Genomic DNA, 23,028 nt, shown 5'->3' with positions numbered 1-23,028 from the left:
GAACAGCCTTCAACAATACACAAAATCATACCATATAATGAGTTATAAAATACAGGAAGGTGACTATAGAACAAATGAAGAGAAAATAAGACTTCCAAAATAAACCAATGAAATGATATGGCCAAGATTATTCCCCTTGATCACTAAAAGTGACTGCATTACCTATTGTGTAAGTTCAAATATAAGCTCAACAACTGCATGGAGTGCTGTAGCAAGCTAGAAGAATACTGTCAAGTTTCACTAAATTTTCTTCATGAAGGGCTATAATTGGGCAAAATGACAAGAGAAAAACTGGTGGGTAGAGAATTGCATACAACACCAAAAGAAAAAGAAAAGTGCTTTCACTGCTTCTCTTTATGTCAGTAAATCTGGCACCTTCAACATGGAGCAAAACTCTTAACCTATTTCTTAAAAGTTCGAGACCCCCCCCCCCAGCCAATTCTTTGCTTTATGTAGATCATGTTAAGTCTTTTCATTGGAAAAATCTGCTGTAGGCATATATCAACAAATTATAAATTTATTTTTATGTCCTACCTACAATAGTCGAGGGGAATTATTGTTTCTGGTCTGTGCATGCATCCCTTCATTCGTTTGTCCATTTATTTGTCTGTCCTGCTTCAGGCTAAAGTTTTTGGTCAAGGTAGTTTTTGATGAAGCTGAAAACTAAGTACACCTGTTGCTTATGATATGATCTTTCTAATTTCAAAGCCAAATTGGACTTTTGACCCCAATTTCACGGTCCATTGATCATGGAAAATGATAGTGAGAGTGGGTCATCTGTGTACCTTGGACACATTCTTGTTTAAATTGCTGTTTTAGTTCAATCAAGCCAAAGATATCATTCTTGGTTTTTGAGGGTTTTTTGTTGCTGTGTTTGATAATTGTTGCCTTGTCTATAATGTATTTGATGCTATTTTAGGGTTTGTATTACTTTCATGTTTTTTTATAAGGGACTGCTGCTCACAAGGAAGTATAAAACCAAGAGATACACATAATGAAGGTGAAATTGTCCATTTGTTATCTTACCCTAAAGTGGACGCCTTTTTATTCATTTTAGCAATGGCGTAGTCAGTTTATTTTCCATATATATGAGTGAATAATTATGTTCCTGATAATTTTTGTAGAGCCTGCGACTTATGTACCAGAAAGCTCGACATAGGGGTGGCAGTGGCTTAATATAGGTAACCTGCATGTATTGCATACAGTATTAGAACAACAGATAAACACACAAAACTGAACCAAGAAAATGAGATCAAGGTCAGATTATTACACCTGCCAGATGGACATGTACACCTTACAAATATTCCATACACCAATTATAGTAAACTTATTGCATACAGTATAAGAAAAACAGACCTAAACACAAAAAATACATTGTGTATATCCATTGAACCATGAAAATGAGGTTAAGGTCAGATGACACCTGCCAGTTGGACATGTACACCTTACAATCATCCCATACACCAAATGTGGTAGACCTATTGTTTATAGTATCTGAAATTTATTTAACCAGGAAAACGTTCATGGATACATGAAATGAGGTTGAAGTTTATGTCAAGTAAAAACTGTCTTGCCAGGCATGAGGACCTCGACAGGTATACACATACCAAATATTAATATCCAATAACTCATAATAAGAGCAATACAAAGAAAATTAGATTTTTTTTTTTTACATATATTTTCTAAAAATCTTAACTTTTTTTTCAAGTAGTCACTGAACCATGAAAATGAGGCCAAGGACATGGCACATACATGACAGACAGAAACTTCATAACATAAGGCATCTATATAAAGTATGAATAATCCAGGTCTTCTACCTTCTGAAATATTATGCTTTTACAAGTTTAGCTATCTATGTTGGACAGAAGTTGCAAGTTTGACAAAAAAATGATAAAAATTTGTAAAAACTATGAAAACATGGATCAAAGAAACTTGAAAATGAGTTCAAGGTCAGTTGTTGAAGACTGTATTTTACCTACTAGATATATTTTAGTTATTTCTGTTGGAGGGTTGCTGACTCATTGTCATATATTCTCCAGTATTTTGTTTTAAACTTACATCTTTACAAATTTTGGTTATTCTTGTACAAGCTTATAGTATTTAAGAAACATTCCTAATCATAGAAAATAACTTAACAATGATCTATGAACCATGAGGTCTGGGTAAGATCAAACCTTTTGTACAAACAAGTACATATAATGTATACCATTCAAAAACTTTTTTATACCAAATGTTGACGTGACCTTTTGTTGCTGATAAAAATAACATAACAGAAATAGATGTTTATAGGACAATATGAGCAATTTTCACAATTACATTTCTATTTTCAGATAACTGAAATCTACGACAAAACCCTAATTTGTCATATTTTTAATTTTACACAAAAATTAAAATGTTTACTTAACACCAAATTGATTTCATGGACAACAAATATGCCAAACCTAAATGTGAGACCATGATAATACATCTATAAAACAAGATACGACCTGTTCTACTTTGTAAAGGAGTAGGGGCATTAAAGCCTAGTTTTGGCCCAAGAAAATAAAATGTTTGATAACCATTTCAATTTGGCACATAATGTTTAGAAATGCATAGGGTCAAGACATATAAATTAAAAACAGAAAGATTTTTATCTGATGACGTCACAATTACGTCATAATATGTATTGTTTCACAAAAATGATGAAAAATACAGAATTTATGCAGTTTTCTATCATTATTTCTGTTGAGGACAAATCCTGCGCAGCCGAGAAACAACAAAATAATTTAACAGAAGCTTTATATTAACTATTGGCATAATCTCACCAAATATAAAGTTGTTTCTTTGGTGCTCACATACTTTCTCAATCTAAAATATACTTAAAATTTGATGAAAAAAACTAGGAAAATCACGAAATTTAACAAAATATGCAAATTAGATCATGATTCGTTGCCATGGTAACTTGTTCGATGTCAAATTTATTTTGTTTTTCTTAGTACCTTATACCTTAGTCAAGTTTTCAGTAATTTAAAAATATGTATGATAACTTTTAAATTTGCAGTAATTTTTGGGCCAAATAAGGGCCTTATTGCCCCTACTCCTTTCTCCAAAACAAAGCTTTATACAAAATTTCTGCAGAGCTTGAGCTGCTTGATTACCAAGTCTCACATTTTTTTACATTACTCCAAGTTAATCGTTTAAACAAAGAAAAAACTGATACTTTGACTTTTAAACACATTCTTTCTTCAGTAAATAACAATATTATCAAACTGCAAATGTTCAAAGCAGAGTCTATGTAAGCAATCCTATTAACGTGTTGGAAACCATGGTGTTAAAACATCCTTGTACTTGAGTTTTGTTTCTGAAAAGAAAAAAAAGAAATTGTAATTAAATTTAGAAAAAAATTAAAACTTAACTTTTCTGTTGATACAAAGGGGAGGAAACACTTTATTGCTTGTATTTAAAAAAGTCTGCATACACCCCTACAGATACAACAACTGGCTCATCTAAATCTGTGGTTTACATACATGATGGGCCTAATGTGTTATTTTCTTTTCTTCGTAATAGGCGTATTTTCGCTATCGTGATCCTTTTCTACAGATTTTTTTTTTATATTTTAGTGATCCTTGATCATGGAAATTCATTTTCTGTTAATCTTGATTGACAAAAAAATCAACTTGTGACTCGTGATGAGACCCCGCCCCTCATCAGGCCCCTCATACATCCACTAAATCCATGAAAATTGGAATACCACAAATATCTGTTTTATGATAAAATTGAGAATGGAAATGGGGAATGTGTCAAAGAGACAACAACCCGACCAAATAAAAAAACAACAGCAGAAGGTCACCAACAGGTCTTCAATGTAGCGAGAAATTCCCGCACCCAGAGGCGTCCTTCAGCTGGCCCCTAAACAAATATATACTAGTTCAGTGATAATGAACGCCATTCTAATTTCCAAATTGTACACAAGAAACTAAAATTAAAATAATACAAGACTAACAGAGGCCAGAGGCTCCTGACTTGGGACAGGCGCAAAAATGCGGCGGGGTTAAACATGTTTATGAATCCACATTACTGTAGTAATACTGTTAATTATAGTGAAGTGATCTTAATTGTACTGCGGATTCATTTTTATTCTTTGAACATCAGTATTCATCGGTTTTGTTACCACAGGAAAAGGAAAACCACAAATTCAAATGTTCAATGAATTACAAATTTTATTATACATCAGCTCTGTGTGTAGAGATTGCCAAAACCACAAAATCAAAAATCCACCAAAATGCAAGTTTTCTCAATCCATGAAAATTGATACCTTTGAAAATAAATGAATCCACAGTATACAAAAATAAGGAAATATGATACAATTGCCAATGATACAACTAACCACCAAAGTTCAACTGAAGTGGATGTAAGCTATTGTAGATAACTGTACAGTCTTCAACATTGAAAAAAACTCATATTCATGATATTGTTTAGTCAGCTCTAAAAGGCCCAGACAAGAAAGCTCTTTATTTTTAAAATTATTTTAAATGAAGGAATATATTTCTAAGTTCCTTATGCAAAGCTTTGAATCCTTGCCCAGAGTTGACTTTTCTTTTTGTCCTTTTTTGATTATAAGCACTTTTTTTTTTAATAATTGGTTAGCAAATAATTTGACCTCAAGCATCACTCACATGACTAAAGAGGCATATATATATTGTTAAAATTTACATCTGGTACTGGAAATGATGTTATTTCAGATATTTGTTTTATTTTTGTTTTTTTTCTATTTATGGATTTTGATCATGAATATGTTGAATAAAAAAGCAAATTTTGAATTTCACCATGCAAAATGTCACATGCTTTTACATGTAAAATGTATGTAAGGTTATATAGTTGATTTTGATAAATACTTGAAATCAAATAACTTTTTCCCTGATGTATAATTAAATTGTCGCTTGTTTTGGAAAAATATGTCGTTTTATTGACTCTTAAAAAACTTTTTAAGTGAATATCCATTTTTCAAAACAAGAAATCCACTTTATATTTGTAGAACTCAAATCTATGGCGAGTTCCAGATCTATGGCAAATTCCTAATATATGGTAAATATGATGTCACAAACGCAGAACAAATCACAAATCTATGGCAGGTTTTTGTTTTCTCCAAATCTATGGCAGATTTTGAAATTACGCAATATTCCGTCACAATTAAACAACGTCATGTAGCGTCAAAGCTGCCGCTAACGGGGACGGTTTTGTATATACAGAAGGAAAAGTAAGGATCGAAAGGCAAGTTTGCAAGGGACCCTTATCCATAAACAAATATTTAAGAAATGTGTTTGTTTCAGGCCTTGTTTTCTCTTCTGGTGTTCCTTATATTGCCTTCACCCTTAATTGTACAAATTGTTACTGTGCATTTTGGTTTGCTTTTTGCTGTTTTCATGTTGTTTTTTATATCCATTTGGACTCTGGTATTTTATTTTATATGTAACATAACGATAAGTATATTGTCAGCTTTGTAACAGTGAGGCCAAAATAAAAAATAGGTTTGTTTGCCCAAACGCTACCTACCCAGAAAAAAGCTGCCTACTCAAATTCTTTTATTGTCCTGATTTGAAGAAGTTTTTTTTTAATCAAATTAGCATGAAGACTTACTAACATCTGATACTTCAATTTCTTTTTTTGAAAAAAAAGAAAAGAAAATGCCTACCTACCTACCCACTGTCTCAACCTTTGGGTAGGGTTTGGGCAAACCAAAATATTTTTAAGTGTGGCCTGACTACCTAATCTATTGAAGCAAATAAAAAAAAAAAAAACGGAAAAAATAAATATGTCATAGATTTTCAATAGATATTAATTTTATTTTTTGCTATCAATGTGTCGAATGACTGGATAAAGTTGGAGAACTAATGATTTGTGTTTTGAAAGTCACGTGTTTGAGGCCAGTCATTGTTCCTTACAGGACTTCAATAGTCATCATTTACAAAATATTTATATTATCTAAGCTCAAATAGATATACGTGTAATTAGTTAAAAAAAAATGATTTTTGTGTTGTGAAGGGTCAGGTACAGAGTAGGAAATACAAATTCTTCTGAGACATGATTTTAACCCTAAATTTGTGACATTACATTATATTATATGCTTCCTAGTAGTGATCCTTGTCCGTTTTTTCTTAAACTGCAGGTTTTACTTTAAAGCAGTTTTATATATAGCTAACTTTGGTCAGACAATTTGACATCGAAATCATTGGTCAGATAAGTACTGATTTGTTCGACCTGTGCAGGAAATGCACCATAATAAAAAAAATTAAATAATTCCCAGAGATTAGGATATTAAAAAATTGCCATAAATTAGGGTTCTAAAAAATCCGCCATAGATTAGGAATCTAAAAAATCCGCCATAGATTTGGGATGACATGACGTCATATTTCCCATAGATTAGGAATCTGCCATAGATATGGAACCCTCCATAGATTTGAGTCCTACATATTTACCTCATTTAAAAACAACATTTATATATTTTTACCTGGTTCTCTAAATGCATCAGGATGTCTTGCAATATAATCTTCATACATCAACTGTTCTCTTCTATTCCTGTTGTTTTTGTATACTACAATCTGGTGGCCAACAAAAGCTCCAACTCCTATACCTATAAAATGCTTGTATATACCTACAATAATAATAAAATTAATAAATTCTCTAGTTACAATTACTTATCTCCCCTGAAGCCCTCAGAATAAAACAAGATTGTGAGTTACTACCTTTAACATATCTGTGTATCTTTTCTAAAAAAATATAATAAGATTGTGAGATATATATACATGTACATATTAAAAGTATGTACTGTAAATCCTTAAATTATTGCGATAGTACATGTACATGATATAATATAATTTATTGCACGCTTACTTTTGGTTACTTTCTGTGGGAAGTATTATATATATATTGCTATGCAATAAAAGTCATGAAAGTAAAAAACTGTAAATTCTTAAATTATTGCAATATATATGCGTACAATGTACATATAAAAGTATTTACTGTAAATTCTTAAAACATTGCGATATTAGGTGTACATATAAAAGTATATACTGTTAACTCTGATATTATCATGATTATTGCGATATATAATACATATCGGAACTAAACACATTTATTCAAAAAACAGTTGTTGGCATGACACAGGTTATGTTCTTCTCATATATGTTATGATGGTATGATACTAAACCCCTGACGGGAAGGATTGTGCCTGATATTCATATGATGAAATCATAATCTTTCAATCAGTTTAACTGAAGTCTGGAGCTGGCATGTCAGTTAACTGCTAGTAGTCTGTTGTTATTTATGTATAATTGTCATTTTGTTTATTTTCTGTGGTTTCATCTTCTGACATCAGACTCGGACTTCTCTTGAATTGAATTTTTAAAAATGTACGTATTGTTATGCGTTTACTTTTCTACATTGACTAGAGGTATAGGGGGTGGGTTGAGATCTCATAAACATGTTTAACCCCGCCGCATTTTTGCGCCTGTCCCAAGTCAGGAGCCTCTGGTCTTTGTTAGTCTTGTATTATTTTAATTTTAGTTTCTTGTGTACAATTTGGAAATTAGTATGGCATTCATTATCACTTAACTAGTATATATTTGTTGAGGGGCCAGCTGAAGGACGCTTCCGGGTGCGGGAATTTCTCGTTACATTGAAGACCTGTTGGTGACCTTCTGCTGTCATGGCTGTTGTTTTTTCTATGGTCAGGTTGTTGTCTCTTTGATACATTCCCCATTTCCATTCTCAATTTTACTTATAAAAGTATATACTGTCATGACTGTTAATTCTTAATTTATACGTGTACATATAAAATCATTGCTATGTTTTCAATATTGAAAATAATGGGATTGGGTAAGTAATGCAATAACAAGAACTCCAGTCATGACAGTCACTGTCACAGCCTTATATATCCGTAATGTTTCTGTTACATAAATTTTAAACTATGCAATTTATCATGAAATTGCTATAATAAATTTCACATTTCTGCCAATTCTTTAAAAATCACCATAAAAAATGCAGGCAATTATTTCTGAATTATCAGTATTCATCAGTCAAGGGTGTAACTTGAATAAGTCATTAGAAAAAATAACGTACATGTGTTATTACGATATTAATACATGTACATTGTATGTTATTTTTCTCTAATATGTATACTTTCTCTTAATCTGTTTTTACATATGTTTGTTATTAGTTAAATGTATCATGAAAATTTTAATTTTTAGTGGGCACTTGGGAATGCTTGAAACTTGCACAGTAACTTAATCATTTAAAACATAATCTTGAAAAGTAATTTTCCAATTCAATTAATAAATTTTTGATCAACCATGGTAAATTAATGAGACAAGGCTTTTAAGTGATAAACTTACCTGTTATAACTAGGCTTAGTAATTACAGGCATTTAACTTATTACGTGAGACACTTAAGAATGACTTGAAAGCTTGCACAGAACCTCATTTAACATTTTCATTAGATGTGCACTGAACATGCTCTACTCATGCTCATCATTATTTAATACAATATATTAAAAAACAGTGTGATATATATTTGAGAAAAGGCTTTTGTAAAGAAGCTGTAATAGCACTCTTTATTTATTACAGGCATATGTTTTCTGTAAACCTATGTTTTCCTAAAATATTGTTTGTTTCCACAATTCCGACCGACCCTGCAAAAATGGTCCGACTCACAAAATTTTATTGTCAAAACTAGGTCAAATATAATTTTATTCATTTCTGATTTTCAGGCTTGCACGATCGACCGATATTGTCCCAGCATTTTGGGAAAAATAAAATTATTTCCCTACCTATTATAATTATTATTATTACATGTATTATTATTTATATAGCGCATTATCTAATTAAAATTACTCTAAGCGCTTAACATATAACAATCGATACAGTTAAAAGAGGTGTCAAACATTAAAACCATCAATGCAATAAAAATGACATAAAATTTTGAAACACATATAAAAAACAAGATGAACAGAAAAGTTAAAAATTAAAATGAAAAAAAAAAAATAATCATTATTAAAAAGCATGTTATACTACAACGAAAAGAACACAGTTAAAAAGTCATTGTCAGTATAAAAAGTTAAATGTAATCACTGAAATTGAATGTTCATGTCTTAGATGACAAGGAAGATTGTTCCAGAGGCTCGCAGTAGCTTTGTCGAAACGTCTTTCTCCATAGATTTTGGTGCGTACACGAGGTTGTATAAGCTGCACTGCATTTTCTGATCTAAGAGATCTTGACGGTTGATAGGCTCTAATGAGTTCTTCAAGATAGACGGGGGCTAGGCCATGCAGGATTTTAAAAGTATATAAAAGAAGTTTATATTGTATTCAGTGCTGCACCGGAATCCAATGAAGAGACACGAGAACTGGTGTTATATGATCATGTTTTTTTGGTATGTGTAACGAGCCTGGCCACCATATTCTGTACTCGCTGTAACTTATTTACTAAACTGGTATTAACTCCATATAGCAGAGTGTTTCCATACATTGCCATAGTCAAGACGTGACGTGACAAGCGAGCAGACTAAAGTTTTACAGGCATCCTCGGTGATATATTTCGGAATCAACCAACCTACCTATCCACACCTGGCTTGGCAGGGTTGGGATTGGGGAAACAAACAATATATTAATTTAGGCCTAGTGTGTAAGATTTTATTGTTATATTTTAGTAGTGCTGATATTATATTTTAGAAAGTGAAAACATGCATTCAGTGTCATTTTATTTTTATTTTCTTGCAATAAATAATAATGGATACTCCTATAACTTTTTTCTTCTTTCTTCGACACTCACATTTAATGTATAACTTTTAAATGATTTACACTAACAGTTTTATACTGTCACTTACTTTAAAGGGGTCACACTTGCAATACTGCAATAACATATACAGGAACTGGCATACACCCTACATATATAATATAATTTGCTCAACAAATGCACTATCTCATTCTTTTATATACGTTTAATACCCAATAATCTTGAAAAGGTGTAATAAAAACGTAATCAACCAAGTTGGTTTATACTCATCTAAATAAAATATTTTTCAAAGGCCTTTTTTATTTTTTTAACATACACCTTTCACATTATACAAAATGTTATAATAATCATAAACATTTATGAAAAACAATACACCTCATCATGCTCATTGCTAATCCCGACTGACCCGGACACTTGAACTTTTGACGCAAACAACAATCACTTTTCCATTGTGGTGTCAAATATTTTGTATTGTGACGTCAAACTTTTACAGGAACCTGTTACCTGTGTGATATCCAGTAATGGCGATAAGGTGTATTAATCATAGCTGTCAACTGACCAGTATTCTGCGGGTGTGACCCAAGATTTTCACAATTCTGAGGGATCACCCGGATCACCCGCCGGGTCATTGAAATAACCCGGGAATTCCGAAAATGACCCGATTTCACCCGTATTTCTTAGCCTTGAGATTGATTTCATAAGTAATATTCAATTGAAATACCGGCAAATTCATAATTCTTCCATGAACAGAAAGTTCATCTAGCTATGTAAACTGTCAAATTAAGTGACCCATTAAGTGCATGGCTTCACTTGACAGCTTTGGTGTCAAACACACTGTTGATTAACACCAATTACCTTAGCTTTAGGTCTTAAATAAATTGCACTTTTGGTTTACAAAAATATTTCAACCAAGATTTACTTCCCCTTATTTGTCACCATTCAAAATTATTCCTTATGTTTACGTTTTATGGGTGAAAAAGATTTAAAAAATAAAAATATAAAATTCAAATACATATATGAAAAATAACTTATCATTATTTTTATACCTTTATATAATTTTTAAAAAATAGTTGAAAATTATATTTTACATTTATACTTCCTTTAACTGTGTTACTATATTTTATCATAGTCTAATTTCCTTGTAAACCAAAGGATGATAAGTTTAAAAGCTACAGTCCAGTAGTGTTAAACCTTTTAAAATTACATTTGAATAATAAATTGTATTGGTTCATAATCTCAAAAAGCAAACAACATAAAACTCAAATTAAAAAAAAAAATCTTTAAAAGTGCAATAAAATAATAATTAATAGAATTTAAAATGACTTAACCAAGTGAACATGCATTGATGTTTTGGTATCTTTGATATACATTTTAAGAAAATGTACCATTAATACTGACATTCTGCTCGAAAAAGTTTGTAGGCGTTATGACCTGAGATTTGATTCTTCAATGCAGGTCATGACCTGCATTTTCATCCTCACAGGTTGACAGGTATGATTAATATCTATATATATCTTTATTTTTATTCCTTATAAATATATTTTTTTATTAGGGCCGGACCAACTTTACATATGGGCCTGATCGTCGTGGGGCTGGATCAATGTTGGCCAGATCCACTTGGGCTGGATCGACTTGGGCCAGATCGATGTGGAACCGGAACGACCTGAAAGCGTACCAACAATGCAACATGACCTAGCTATGAACCAATTTTTATTTCACTTTACACTTAAAATAAAATTCGCTTTGTAATTACCAGTTCACAGTTATCTGTGTTATGATTTCCAATGAGTCTAGATAACGTTGATTTTATATGATGAGTAGTACTCTGGTACTTACTTGAATAAATTGGCCTCCTTCCCATCAAATTTGTCATGCATGCCATAGCAAAGCCACCCCCTCCTAGAATGAACTCAGCCAATCGAAAATCAAATGATGGATATCTGTGCTCATGGGTCATTTCGTTCATGTCGTAGTTACTCATTTTGAGGAAAGTTGTTTAATTAAAAAAAGTCAGAAAATGTCAAAGTCAAATGTCAAAGTCTATTCAGTTGTTAATCGTATCAAGTAAAATGCTATTTTATAAACGTCTCCAAGACTAAGATGGAGACGTTCTAAATTAAGTTCACCAGATTCTTATTCCGTTTAAAATTAACCATTCATTACATACAAATTTTAATTCTTTCAGCTAGTAATTAATTTCAAATACCAGAAATTTAATTATTTGTATGTTAATTATAAGCATTGTCAACATCTATATAATGATATGGACATACTAGATTGTTCTCGATAGTTGCAGCATTTAATTTAGCATGTCACAAAGGAAAAAGGGGGAATTTTAGAACCTTACCATGATTGAATAATGACAATATTTAGGGGTTTTACAAATTTTCTGACATGTCATCAGATACAAGTCACATAAGCAAGTCATCCTTGTCTTGTGCAAAGTCATTTCTCTCAAAGAAAAAGTATGGTCGTTCCTTTGCCAATTTTTTGCTCTTTTTAAAACTTTCACCTCATAAACAAAGTGAAGTTATAGATGACTTTATACATTGTATGACAGAATGGACAAATCAATTGATTTCAGAAGAAAGAATTGATGATCTGTTTAAATGTTATGACCAGGCATGTGAAATCCTCCCAGATTGTGAATCTATTCTAAATAATATTGGAGCTCAGCTGTTTAGGTAAAAAATTAAACATTGTTAAAAGCAAAATAGCCATACATGTACATGTATATCGATAAAAACCATAATGGCACTATCTGTCAAATTCATTTTCACAGATTTGACTGAAATGCTCAATTTATAACCATGTTAAACATTTATCATAATTAGTAATTATAGCTTGTAGTACATTGTATAAAAAGAGGGGGATGGACTTTAACCATGTTAACTGGACTGGTCCGGCACTGCTGGATAACTCTGACTAAAACAAAATTTTTCTATAATAAAATCTTACTGTAACAAACTTGGACTACGATTATTAAATTTGGATGTCAATGGATTTTTTCTGACTTTAAAAAAAAATCTTAATATAAATTAAACATACATACGAATTTAAGAGAATATATATGATAAATCTTTTTGAAAAAATAATAGACCTACTTAAAAATGTATTAAAATAAACTTGCATCCATCAATTTTTGTCCATCATATTTATGTGTGGAATTTGATATTTTTGAATAATTATTAACTTCTATTTGAAATATTATTGTGATTTTCTCGTTTTTTTATGTTTATATATACAAAAGATGTTGTAATGATTTTCATGTGTGCGTGTTCGCATTGACGTTGCGCAGGATGTTGTTACCAATTTTATTTGCATAAAAAAAGTACTAGGCCTCAGTTCTATAAAAATATAGTGATTTTTGAATTCATTACAATAGACTTGAAAATAAAGAAAAAAGCAGAACTGAAATAAAACAGCAGGCATTAATTTAAAACATTGTATAACACTTAATTATCCAATATTTATGCAAAAAAGTAAGCATATTTTTGGTTTGCACATAAAATTTATACCATGATATTTAAAAAGCTGTGGGGGAAAAAAATCATTATATTTTGAGGATTTATTTTACTTTTTTACATCAAACATCATACATGTAATTATATTCCTCTAGTAGTCCGAGTTTGGTAGAGTCCGATTTTATGAGGCGGAGATGTCATGGATTCGACTACTAGATCAAAGTTTTAGATCATGTGTTTTTAAGCTCGAGATTTAGGGATTGATTCTTTCAGTAATTCTTTTTTCGAACTTTGGGATTTAAATTTCTTATATATTTAAGCCTTGGATTTTGAGATCATTACTCCTCCCCTTGGTCTACCCTTTGTAAACAGACCAGGAAGGCAGGTTAATTTTTTTTTTAAATAGATGTCATAGTGTCATGAGTGTGGTCACTATGCATCCATGGTCACATGAATAGTTTGACTTGTCCAGAAGAGGCAACTCATTAGTTGTTTGTGCTCTATTTGAGTGTATTTATTTACATTATCATTCCTTTTCTTTCAAATACGTTTGGAAACAGAAGATTTTTCTGAATAAAAACAATTTTGATTTTTTTTTGTGGAAAATAATTTTTGGATTAATCTGGGTGGGGGAGGGGAAACAAACATATTTTAAATTTTGGCCCAGGGTCCATTCGCCCTGATTTTTTTTGGATTTTATTGTTGTCTGGCTGCATAATCATGTCCATATTTGAACAGAGTATGTTACAGTTTGTGGAAAAATTCGCCGAAAATATTTGTTGTATTGCTGCAACCAAATGTTTTCCTTTTATTTGCCTAGTAGAATATAAATACAATGTATTTATCTTTAATAATTGATATTGTTTTACAATTTTATTAATTCTAGTCAGTCAATTTAAGCAGTATCTATTTTATTTAGACTTGGCTACGTTGATGAAGCAGCCCTGTACATCAGAACTATATATATATATAATATATGAATCTATTTCATTCAGACTTGGTTACATTGAAGAAGCAGCCTTGTACATCAGAAGATCTATACAGATAAATCCAGATTACACAGCAGCCAGACAGAATTTAGAAAATGTCTGCAGTCATCTGGTTGAACGCTGGCATTTCCGAATGTTGAATGATGTGAGACGTAATTGTGCCTACCGTATTGCAATACGTAGAGCAGCACAAAGAGGTCATAGATCAGTGTTAGATATAGGCTCTGGAACAGGTATCTTAAGGTAAGAATAATGGAACAGGTATCTTAAGGTAAGAATAATAGAACAGGTATCTTAAGGTAAAAATAATGGAACAGGTATCTTAAGGTAAAAATAATGGAACAGGTATCTTAAGGTAAAAATAATGGAACAGGTATCTTAAGGTAAGAATAATGGAACAGGTATCTTAAGGTAAAAATAATGGAACAGGAATCTTAAGGTAAAAATAATGGAACAGGAATCTTAAGGTAAAAATAATGGAACAGGAATCTTAAGGTAAAAATAATGGAACAGGTATCTTAAGGTAAAAATAATGGAACAGGAATCTTAAGGTAAAAATAATGGAACAGGAATCTTAAGGTAAAAATAATGGAACAGGAATCTTAAGGTAAAAATAATGGAACAGGTATCTTAAGGTAAAAATAATGGAACAGGAATCTTAAGGTAAAAATAATGGAACAGGAATCTTAAGGTAAAAATAATGGAACAGGTATCTTAAGGTAAAAATAATCTTGTAGTTTATAAATCATTTGATTAATATGGTAAATGTATGTTGGAATAAAAGGAGATATTGAATATATATGTCTATGAGGTACATGTACTAAGCTGCTGATAAATATACTATCACATAAAAAGTAAAATCACAAAAATACTGAACTCCAAGGAAAATTCAACAAGAAGTACCTAATTGCTAATCAAAGAGCAAAATGAAATGATAAAACTCATCAAACAAATGGACAACAACTTAGGGTACTTAAAATTGATATGAATATGTATTAAGGTGGCTCGAAACTATTCGACTGCGCATAATTTCACGCATGAATTACAATAGTATTTGTCATAAATTCGATATAATTTTTTAAAATATTTTGATTAATTAGAAATGTTAAATCATTGTAGTTTTGTGACTAATAGACTGTTTTCATATTATCCATATTTGTTAAAGGGTCAAAATGACATTTCACCTCATTTTCACCATTTCCCCACCAACATTTGGGTTATAAGGCAAAATAATTTAGTGACCTATGTTTTTTATTTGCTCATTCTTTGAAGATATATTCCAGCTTTTCATATTACAGTTTTGGACCAATTGTCATAGAACCTTTTTTTGGTATTCTGATAAAAATATAACAACACCTCTATTTTCCCTATCATTTCATTGAGAAATGGTCCCTTTTACATACCTGTTTAAAAGTAAAATTTTGAGCTTAAATGGTCCATGACCCTCATTTTATTCATAAATACTGTGAACATCTTTGATTTTGTAGTTTGAGAAATAAAATGATTTTTTTGTGTTCTTTAGTTTTAAAATATAATACAATATAAATGTAATTGTTTCAAATTTACAATTCAAAGTCAATATTGACCATACACTTGTTTTGCCCTTAAAGTTTGATGGTTCCATACATTCTATGTATTTCTACATTCATATATTTTTATGGCTTCACAACGAAATGTCATTCCGTCATTCCGCAACGTTTTCAGATATTGGGCTGATTTTTGGTATGTGAGTTAACAGTCTTCACAGAATTTATGAATAAAATGAGATATAAAATATATTTTTCATACCTGATACTAGTATTTAATAGTTGTTATTGTCTTTGTCATTTTGCTCTCTTGTGGACAGTTGTCTCATTTGCAATCATACCACATCTTCTTTTTTTATATAACCATGAGGAGTTACAGATCAAGTTTAAGTTTTGTTCCGGTCCACTAATTTTTGCTGAAATTACGGGCTTTGGACTTTGATAAATTATCAAAAATCACAGCTATACAATTTTTTTTCTATACTCCTCAAGATTTTAAGCTGATTTTTTATATATGAGACTACCATCATGTTAGTGTCCACATGTGTTATTGAAATTGCAGATTTTTCATTTCAACTTTTTTGGGACAGGGCCATTTGTGTCGCTTTGACACATCTAGTTTTACTTACAGTTTATTTGCCATGAAGGCAGGTATACCAGAAATACATGCATGTGAGAAGTCCAAAACTATGTGCGAGATTGCCAATGATGTCTTCCAAGCCAACAAAGCTCAAGATACAATTGATTTGATCTGTAAAACATCTACAGACATCCTGATTCCAGAGGACATTCCTGACAGGTATGTTTTTGAACTGTGACCATGGTTACACACCAATTATATACAAGTAAAAGTTATTTTAAAATTAGTTTCTACAGACATTGTTATTATACCAGATGACATTCCTAACAGTGTAACAGAGATTAGGCTACACATCAATATTCTTATAACACTAATGTTCATTTAAATTTTTCACTATTTTCACATTTCCCTACGTGTGAAAAAATGGTCTCCTCACTAGTGAAATGTATGTTCTTCATATGTTCTCTGCAAACGATTTGTCAAAATTTAATTATGACGTCAAATCATGAAAAAAAAAGCAACAATGGCTGATTATGTCACTTAGCTAAAAAGTTTTCATGCAAAACTTTGAAAAGGAAGGATACAAATCATAATCATTAGAGGAACATATTCCACCATGATAACTCATGCTTTAAATATTAAAATTTACTGTTTGACTTGTAGAAATACATTAACACTTGTTACAGTGATGGAATCTATACATCTTGAGTAATTTTTAATAGAAATATCGAGACTCACTTATAATAGAAGACTTTTATTTTTAGAAGTAGGGTCAATACATGTCTCATTTCTCTTGTAGAATATCATTGGTAGTGACAGAGACATTTGATGCAGCTTTGTTTGGAGAGAACATTGTCAGTACAGTCCAGCATGCTCTACAGAACTTAATGATTCCAGTTGACGATGACAAGGATGAGGTATTGTCAATTGAATCTTAGTTTTTTTTTTGAAAAATGCTCTGGTTATCTTGCATATGCATGATTACTTGAAACTGCCCATTGCATAGGAGAGATGAATTAAAATCAGTTTTAAAAGTTGCAGATTATTACTAAATGCATAACATGTACAATATTGTCAATATGAAGAAAATAAAAAAAGAATTGTTTAAATATGGATAAAGACCTTGTTGAAGACAATGAAGACTGTACCTTGACCTATAATTGTTTACTTTTATAAATGGTGACTTGGATAGAGAGTTGTCTCATTGGCAGTCATACCACATCTTCCTGTATCTTATACAACTCGTCTAAACATCAACCCAACAATGTTAGATCTGTAAATTTGCTTTTGCAAATTTTTTGTTCTTCCCGTGCCAGAATTCAAACCCATGCTACTGTGATATCATGACACCAAATCGCCTGCACTGTAACCAGCCCTAGACCACACAACCACTTGGGCTATATATATATAATCAGTTAGTTTTTTTTTTATTTCCAACTGAAGAAAATAACATGGCAGTTTATTTAGATTCTGTTTAAAGGGAAGTAATCTGTTCATGTTAATTGTCTCCCCTATTAAATCTTCTCTCTCTCTCATGTGCATGCACTTACTATTATTGATCTATTGTAATAAAAAAATCTGTATAATCATTGTATGAAGTTATAAACCGACAATGGTTCATACTTGGTCATTTAAAGAATTTCTATTTTTAAATACCTTATAAATTCTAAGGGATGTTTCAAGAAATACTATGTCCCCCAAAGGAAGGCTATTTAAAAAAAAATAAGTTGTAAGTGAAATAACAAAATGCAAACGGAGTGTTGTTCTAATTTATTATTATTTCTGCGGGTGGTGGGGTTAAAAAATGTGCCGTCCCTGGAGAGAAATAGAATTTTCATGAACAGCCCTATAAAGTTACTTATGTCATTTTAAACTACAACAGTCAGTAAGCTTTGTTTATAGAAAAAAAACTATGCAGTGGTAGAATCTATGTCATGTATATGTTTATGTAAAACTTAATTCATTGTAACTTTTTTTCGTAGTTGAACCCTACAGTTATACCATGTGGAGCTACAATATATGTATGTCCAATAGAATGTGAAACAATTAGGAACAAAAATAGGTATTTATTTTTTATAATAGACAAGATACTAATGATTTTTACAGACAAGACTAAAAGCTCATAAAGCTCACCAAAGGACAATTTCAAATGTTTAAATAACATGAATGAGGGTTAAAGATTAAACAACAAAATAAAGTTATGCAAGGATCTCATATATTTACCAGTTGTCAGTGACTTGTGCAAGCAGTGATTTATGAATGTTCAGTAGGTCAAAAAGGACAAAGTAAAGTTTAATAAAAAGTTTATGGAAATGAAGGAAAAGTAGTTTTGCAAAACAAGAAAAGATGTTAAATAGATAACAAACATGACAAAGCACTATTTGAGACACAGCAAAAAAAGTTGGAGATTTGTGACAAATATATGTTGTGATGGTCAACCTAGCAACATGAGCAAGCCAAAACTTTTAAAAAGAAGACTTCAAGTATACACCTATCTACAATTGAGACACAGAAAACACATGAGATCAAAAGTACAAAATAAAACACAATAGTTTACACAACTACACAAAAAAAATAATTTAGCAAACATTAACAACATAAATCATAAATGATTTAAAAGTGTATGGAATTGTAGTTAAAACATATACAAAATATCAAATGGACATTTGCAGTACAAATATTCAGAACCAAAAATTTTGAAACAGATGAGCCAAACTTTACCAACTGAACCCTTTGATTCTGTAGCTTCCTTTTATAAGCAACACTATTGTTTTTAAGTCTCATAAAATTATGCTTTTTTTTACAGGTTTTTATTCTCAGGTTTACAGAATGTTGACATTGCATACATTCCTATACACTGTACAACAGGGTCAAAGGTCGATCCATACACTACAGAAAATCTGTCAACATTACGAGGGAGTTATAAACCTTTAGCTGACCCAGTCATTCTTACCAAGGTCAATTTTACAAGTTTAGAGGTTAGTCTTTGTGCTTTAATCTCAATATGTGAGAATATCTTCATTATTGAATTTCATGCTGTGAGCTTGTAAAATAAATAGTTTTACAGGTGTATCTATTTTTATAGTTTTTAAAGAAATTGACATTTACAATTTAGAGACATTTATGATTTTCTATAAATTAAACAAAAAAATAGGGAAGAGAAGACACCAAAGTGATAATGAAACAAAACCTCCAAGAAACAGAGAAAACTCAAAACAAGGAATTAGCAGTACATTCATTTATCACCATTTGTGCTGCATATGTTATGTTTTATTGATGTTTAATTATGCAAACGAACATGTTTGAAATATTTTTCACTGGACATCAAACAACCAACAATCAATCCATCTGAAATGCACTTCATGTCATTAACTTGTGCTTTGAATAAACATATTCCTCTGTCATTGTACAGGAGTTAGACATTTTATGTTGTGGAATACAGTGGAATGCTGATGTCTCAGTGACAAAGTGTGGTAAGCTGGACGCCATTGCTCTGTGGTTTGACCTTCACCTTGATGAGGACATCTCAATATCAACAGATCCAACCAATAAAAACTGCTGGGAACAAGCTATTTATCCTGTGCTGCCCTCTAACTTCTGTTATTTTCAGAATGGGCAAGGTAGGAGTATTTATTCATTCATGGGAGACAACTCATATTACAAAAAAAATGGTGAAAGGTTTATTTTGCTTTAAAAGTATCAAATTCTATTAGATTGATCCTCTTAAATTAATGAAGACTATACATTAAATATATCTGTTTTTTATTTAGACATTTTAGAAGAATGGTTTATGCAAAAACAAATGGTTTACTCAGAAAATCTACAGAAAAGATGATGGCTGTGTTTTCATTATAATACATATAAAAAAAATTGTATATAACATAAAACAATTTTGAGCAATAAATTTTTAAAAGTTTCTACTGAAATTATCATGATAATGTTGAATTAATTTAAAGAAGGGAGACAACTCATATTACATGTATTACACAAATAAAAATGGTTAGATGTTTCTTTTGTCTAGTTTTTGTATCAATTTCTATAGAAATATTCCTCTTAGATTTATTAGAACTATTCAATTAGAATTTGTGTTGAAGGGAAGGAGTGGACTTATAACATGTATAATATCCTCTAAAACCAAGAAACTTTCTTTTAGAAAATTTCATACATAATGACATTAATGATTTTCAACTCGTGTAAAAAAAATACAAATTTCATTTCCTACATTTTACATTTGTTTTTGTCCATTATTCAAATATATCACAATAATAAATGCATACAATACACTATGCAATAATTACTGAATTAACTGTATTTAATATTTTTAATTATTATTGATATGAAATGACACAAAAAATAAATTCAACTTTTGGATAAGTCAACTATTTTCTTTTGCAGTGCAGAATAATTACCAAATCCGTAGTGGAAGCAAGCTTCATTTGTGTTTCAATCTAGATGGAAACTACCTGCATTTAAATTCTTGTCAAGTGAAAGACTCTGATACAATGAGTTGTGATGTAGAAATGGCGGAAAACTTTGTCTTGCAGAACTACCATGATCCCGTTTTACTAGAAAGAACAGAAATCTCTAAATTAAACAATCTGGACATAAACAGAATCTATTGCCAGGCGATTGAAAAATATGTGATAAAAGGCGAAAGTGAAAATGTTTCTGTTTTAGACATGTGCTTAGAACTTTCTCTTTTGACAATTCAACTTTTAAAACAGGGAATATCCCATGCTACTCTGTTGGCAAGAAAGGAAGTTCATAATGATATAATTAGAATAGCCATGAACAATGACCTTGACTTAAGTTGTCTATTTATAGAAGATAATGTTAGAAGTGTGTCTAATTTGCATAATTTGTTGGTGTGTGATATAATAGACACATGTGGAGCTTTGAGACAACAGATTCTGGAAGATATAGCTTTGCTCAGGTTGGTACACATCTTTGCCAAGGATTTTCAGTCCCGCTCTTACGCTCTAACATTTATTGGTGTAGATTTCTCCTAAATCTTGTCATTTTGCATTTCCTGCACAAATGCAGGAAAGTTTTTTTTAAATTTTAAAACTTAAAACGTACCTTGTAACAGAAACTTATTTTTGTCATAAAATCTTAAAAGTTATTCTGTTGCCCATTGTTACAGTATTGACTTTAGAATCTGTATTTCTTACATTTTCTTATTGTTATAATAGATTTGCTAAATGCAAATTTGTCTGCCATTACCTAAAGTCAAACAAGTTCCCATAAACAATTATTAACATTTTACATCATAATTAAAATTGATTGATGCAGCACCTGAGGTTTTTTCAGAGACAGTTTTAAACCCTTTCCAAAGCATGCAAAGCAAATTCAGCTAAATACCAAAAAAGTATATATACTTCTTTTATTTATTATCCAACTGACTAGTTGTTACTAGAAAATCAAATAATTTTTTTGACTTTTCTCAGGGTGACCAGCTTAACCAAAGAAGGAAGAGTTATGCCTGGGAGAGTAACTATACATGGAGTTTGTGTTGAGTCTGTAGATTTACAGAGAGACAGTGCTGTCATTAATGATGAAGTCACACTGGGATTCACTGTTGCGAAATTTATGAATGATTTTCAGGTATTGTGTAATAAGAGATGATCCCTATATATAACCCATGACTGAAATTTGGTGTTTCATTTCTGTACTCTTTTAAGGTTATATAACTGTTAGATTAAGATCTGTATTCTAAGACATCTATATGACCTGTATATTCTGACAGTAAAATACAGATATTGAAATTAAAATAACATAACATAACATCTTAATTATGCAAACTACTCAAAGTCAATGAGCCATGACTGAACATCAGGCCTTGTAATTTCTAAGATATACCAATGCTATTACAACTGCATAATAAATATAGGTGGTTCCCCTTTAATCTGACCAAATCACACTCTTACATGTACCTTAAACTTTGCAAGAATATCAAAGTCAATACCATGACTGAGGGGACACAAAAAAATAATCTAAACGGAAATGCCATGTGACAATGCTTCTACAACTGCATACCACATACCAAATATTAGACTCATTAAGTGGTTCCCCTTGAACTCACCAATTGACAAACTTTAACAAATTGATGCCATTGCCAGAAACAATAATTCCCCTTTGCATGCTGTCAAGGGGAGACAAAATGGCTTTATAATATCAATATTTGAATATTCATTCCACAATGTGCATACTAATATTATTATATCTTTATTTTTTAGATGACAACCCATGTTGATATTGATCTGTTAGAGTTATCCCACAGAAAACTATCATCCCCTTTTGAACTTTTAACCTTTGACCTCAATGAAGAGATTTCAGAACATCATCCACCATCTTTTTTAAAGATTGAAAATAAGGTGAATGTCGTTTCTGAGGAAACAGGTCAGGTGACTGCTGTTGTGTATTGGTTTGAATTTGAACTGTATGATGGGATACATTTTACTACATTAGATACAGTCTCCCATTGGAAACAGGCAGCCATTATGATGAAACCAGCAGAGGAACCAGTTCTAGCTGGTCAGGAACTTACTTTACATGTGACATTAGAAAATAGTTGTTTGAGTATAAAAATGGAGTCATGTGTTTAAATTAAATTTTTAGAAAAGTTTGTAATATTTTTTGAAATTTTGTCAAACAGGATACTTATGCAAAATGAATTCAAGATGAAAGGTAAACATTGATGA

At 31.1% G+C, this 23,028-nt stretch overlaps 2 protein-coding genes across 3 annotated transcripts; one reads left to right on the top strand and one right to left on the bottom strand.

Moving 5' to 3' along the window:
• Nucleotides 1–2,267: 2,267 nt before the first annotated feature.
• LOC134696001 (uncharacterized) lies at nt 2,268–11,840 on the bottom strand. The gene is made up of 3 exons (XM_063557520.1): nt 11,605–11,840; nt 6,488–6,631; nt 2,268–3,340 (listed from the first exon to the last, which is right to left on the bottom strand). The coding sequence occupies exons 1-3, from the start codon at nt 11,747–11,749 to the stop codon at nt 3,288–3,290; spliced, it is 342 nt and encodes a 113-aa protein (XP_063413590.1). The 5' UTR covers nt 11,750–11,840; the 3' UTR covers nt 2,268–3,287.
• A 248-nt stretch (nt 11,841–12,088) lies between these two features.
• LOC134695887 (protein arginine N-methyltransferase 9-like) lies at nt 12,089–22,952 on the top strand. 2 transcript variants are annotated; one of them, XM_063557358.1, is made up of 11 exons: nt 12,089–12,452; nt 14,228–14,454; nt 14,651–14,660; nt 16,379–16,546; nt 17,127–17,244; nt 18,310–18,389; nt 19,134–19,305; nt 19,740–19,947; nt 20,723–21,260; nt 21,775–21,931; nt 22,564–22,952. In XM_063557358.1, exons 1-11 carry the CDS (start codon nt 12,163–12,165, stop codon nt 22,930–22,932), a joined length of 2,337 nt encoding a protein of 778 aa, XP_063413428.1. In that variant the 5' UTR covers nt 12,089–12,162; the 3' UTR covers nt 22,933–22,952. The 2 variants fall into 2 exon arrangements, with proteins under 2 accessions (XP_063413428.1, XP_063413427.1); XM_063557357.1 differs by lacking the exon at nt 14,651–14,660 and having other exon boundaries at nt 14,228–14,464.
• Nucleotides 22,953–23,028: the final 76 nt, after the last annotated feature.

This window comes from Mytilus trossulus, chromosome 14 (assembly GCF_036588685.1).
Source record: "Mytilus trossulus isolate FHL-02 chromosome 14, PNRI_Mtr1.1.1.hap1, whole genome shotgun sequence".
Taxonomy (NCBI): domain Eukaryota; kingdom Metazoa; phylum Mollusca; class Bivalvia; order Mytilida; family Mytilidae; genus Mytilus; species Mytilus trossulus.
This window is presented reverse-complemented; position numbering and strand designations above follow the sequence as displayed.

Excerpts from the sequence above, each read along its gene's own strand:
- LOC134695887 (XM_063557358.1), top strand. The coding sequence starts at position 12,163 with ATGTCATCAGATACAAGTCACATAAGCAAGTCATCCTTGTCTTGTGCA. Across the intron at positions 18,390-19,133 it reads ACAATTAGGAACAAAAATAG|GTTTTTATTCTCAGGTTTAC; the intron begins GTATTTATTTTT and ends TTTTTTTTACAG. Across the intron at positions 21,932-22,563 it reads AATTTATGAATGATTTTCAG|ATGACAACCCATGTTGATAT; the intron begins GTATTGTGTAAT and ends TTTATTTTTTAG.
- LOC134696001 (XM_063557520.1), bottom strand. The coding sequence starts at position 11,749 with ATGAGTAACTACGACATGAACGAAATGACCCATGAGCACAGATATCCA. Across the intron at positions 6,632-11,604 it reads AAGGAGGCCAATTTATTCAA|GTATATACAAGCATTTTATA; the intron begins GTAAGTACCAGA and ends TTATTATTGTAG. Across the intron at positions 3,341-6,487 it reads TGATGCATTTAGAGAACCAG|AAACAAAACTCAAGTACAAG; the intron begins GTAAAAATATAT and ends TTTTCTTTTCAG.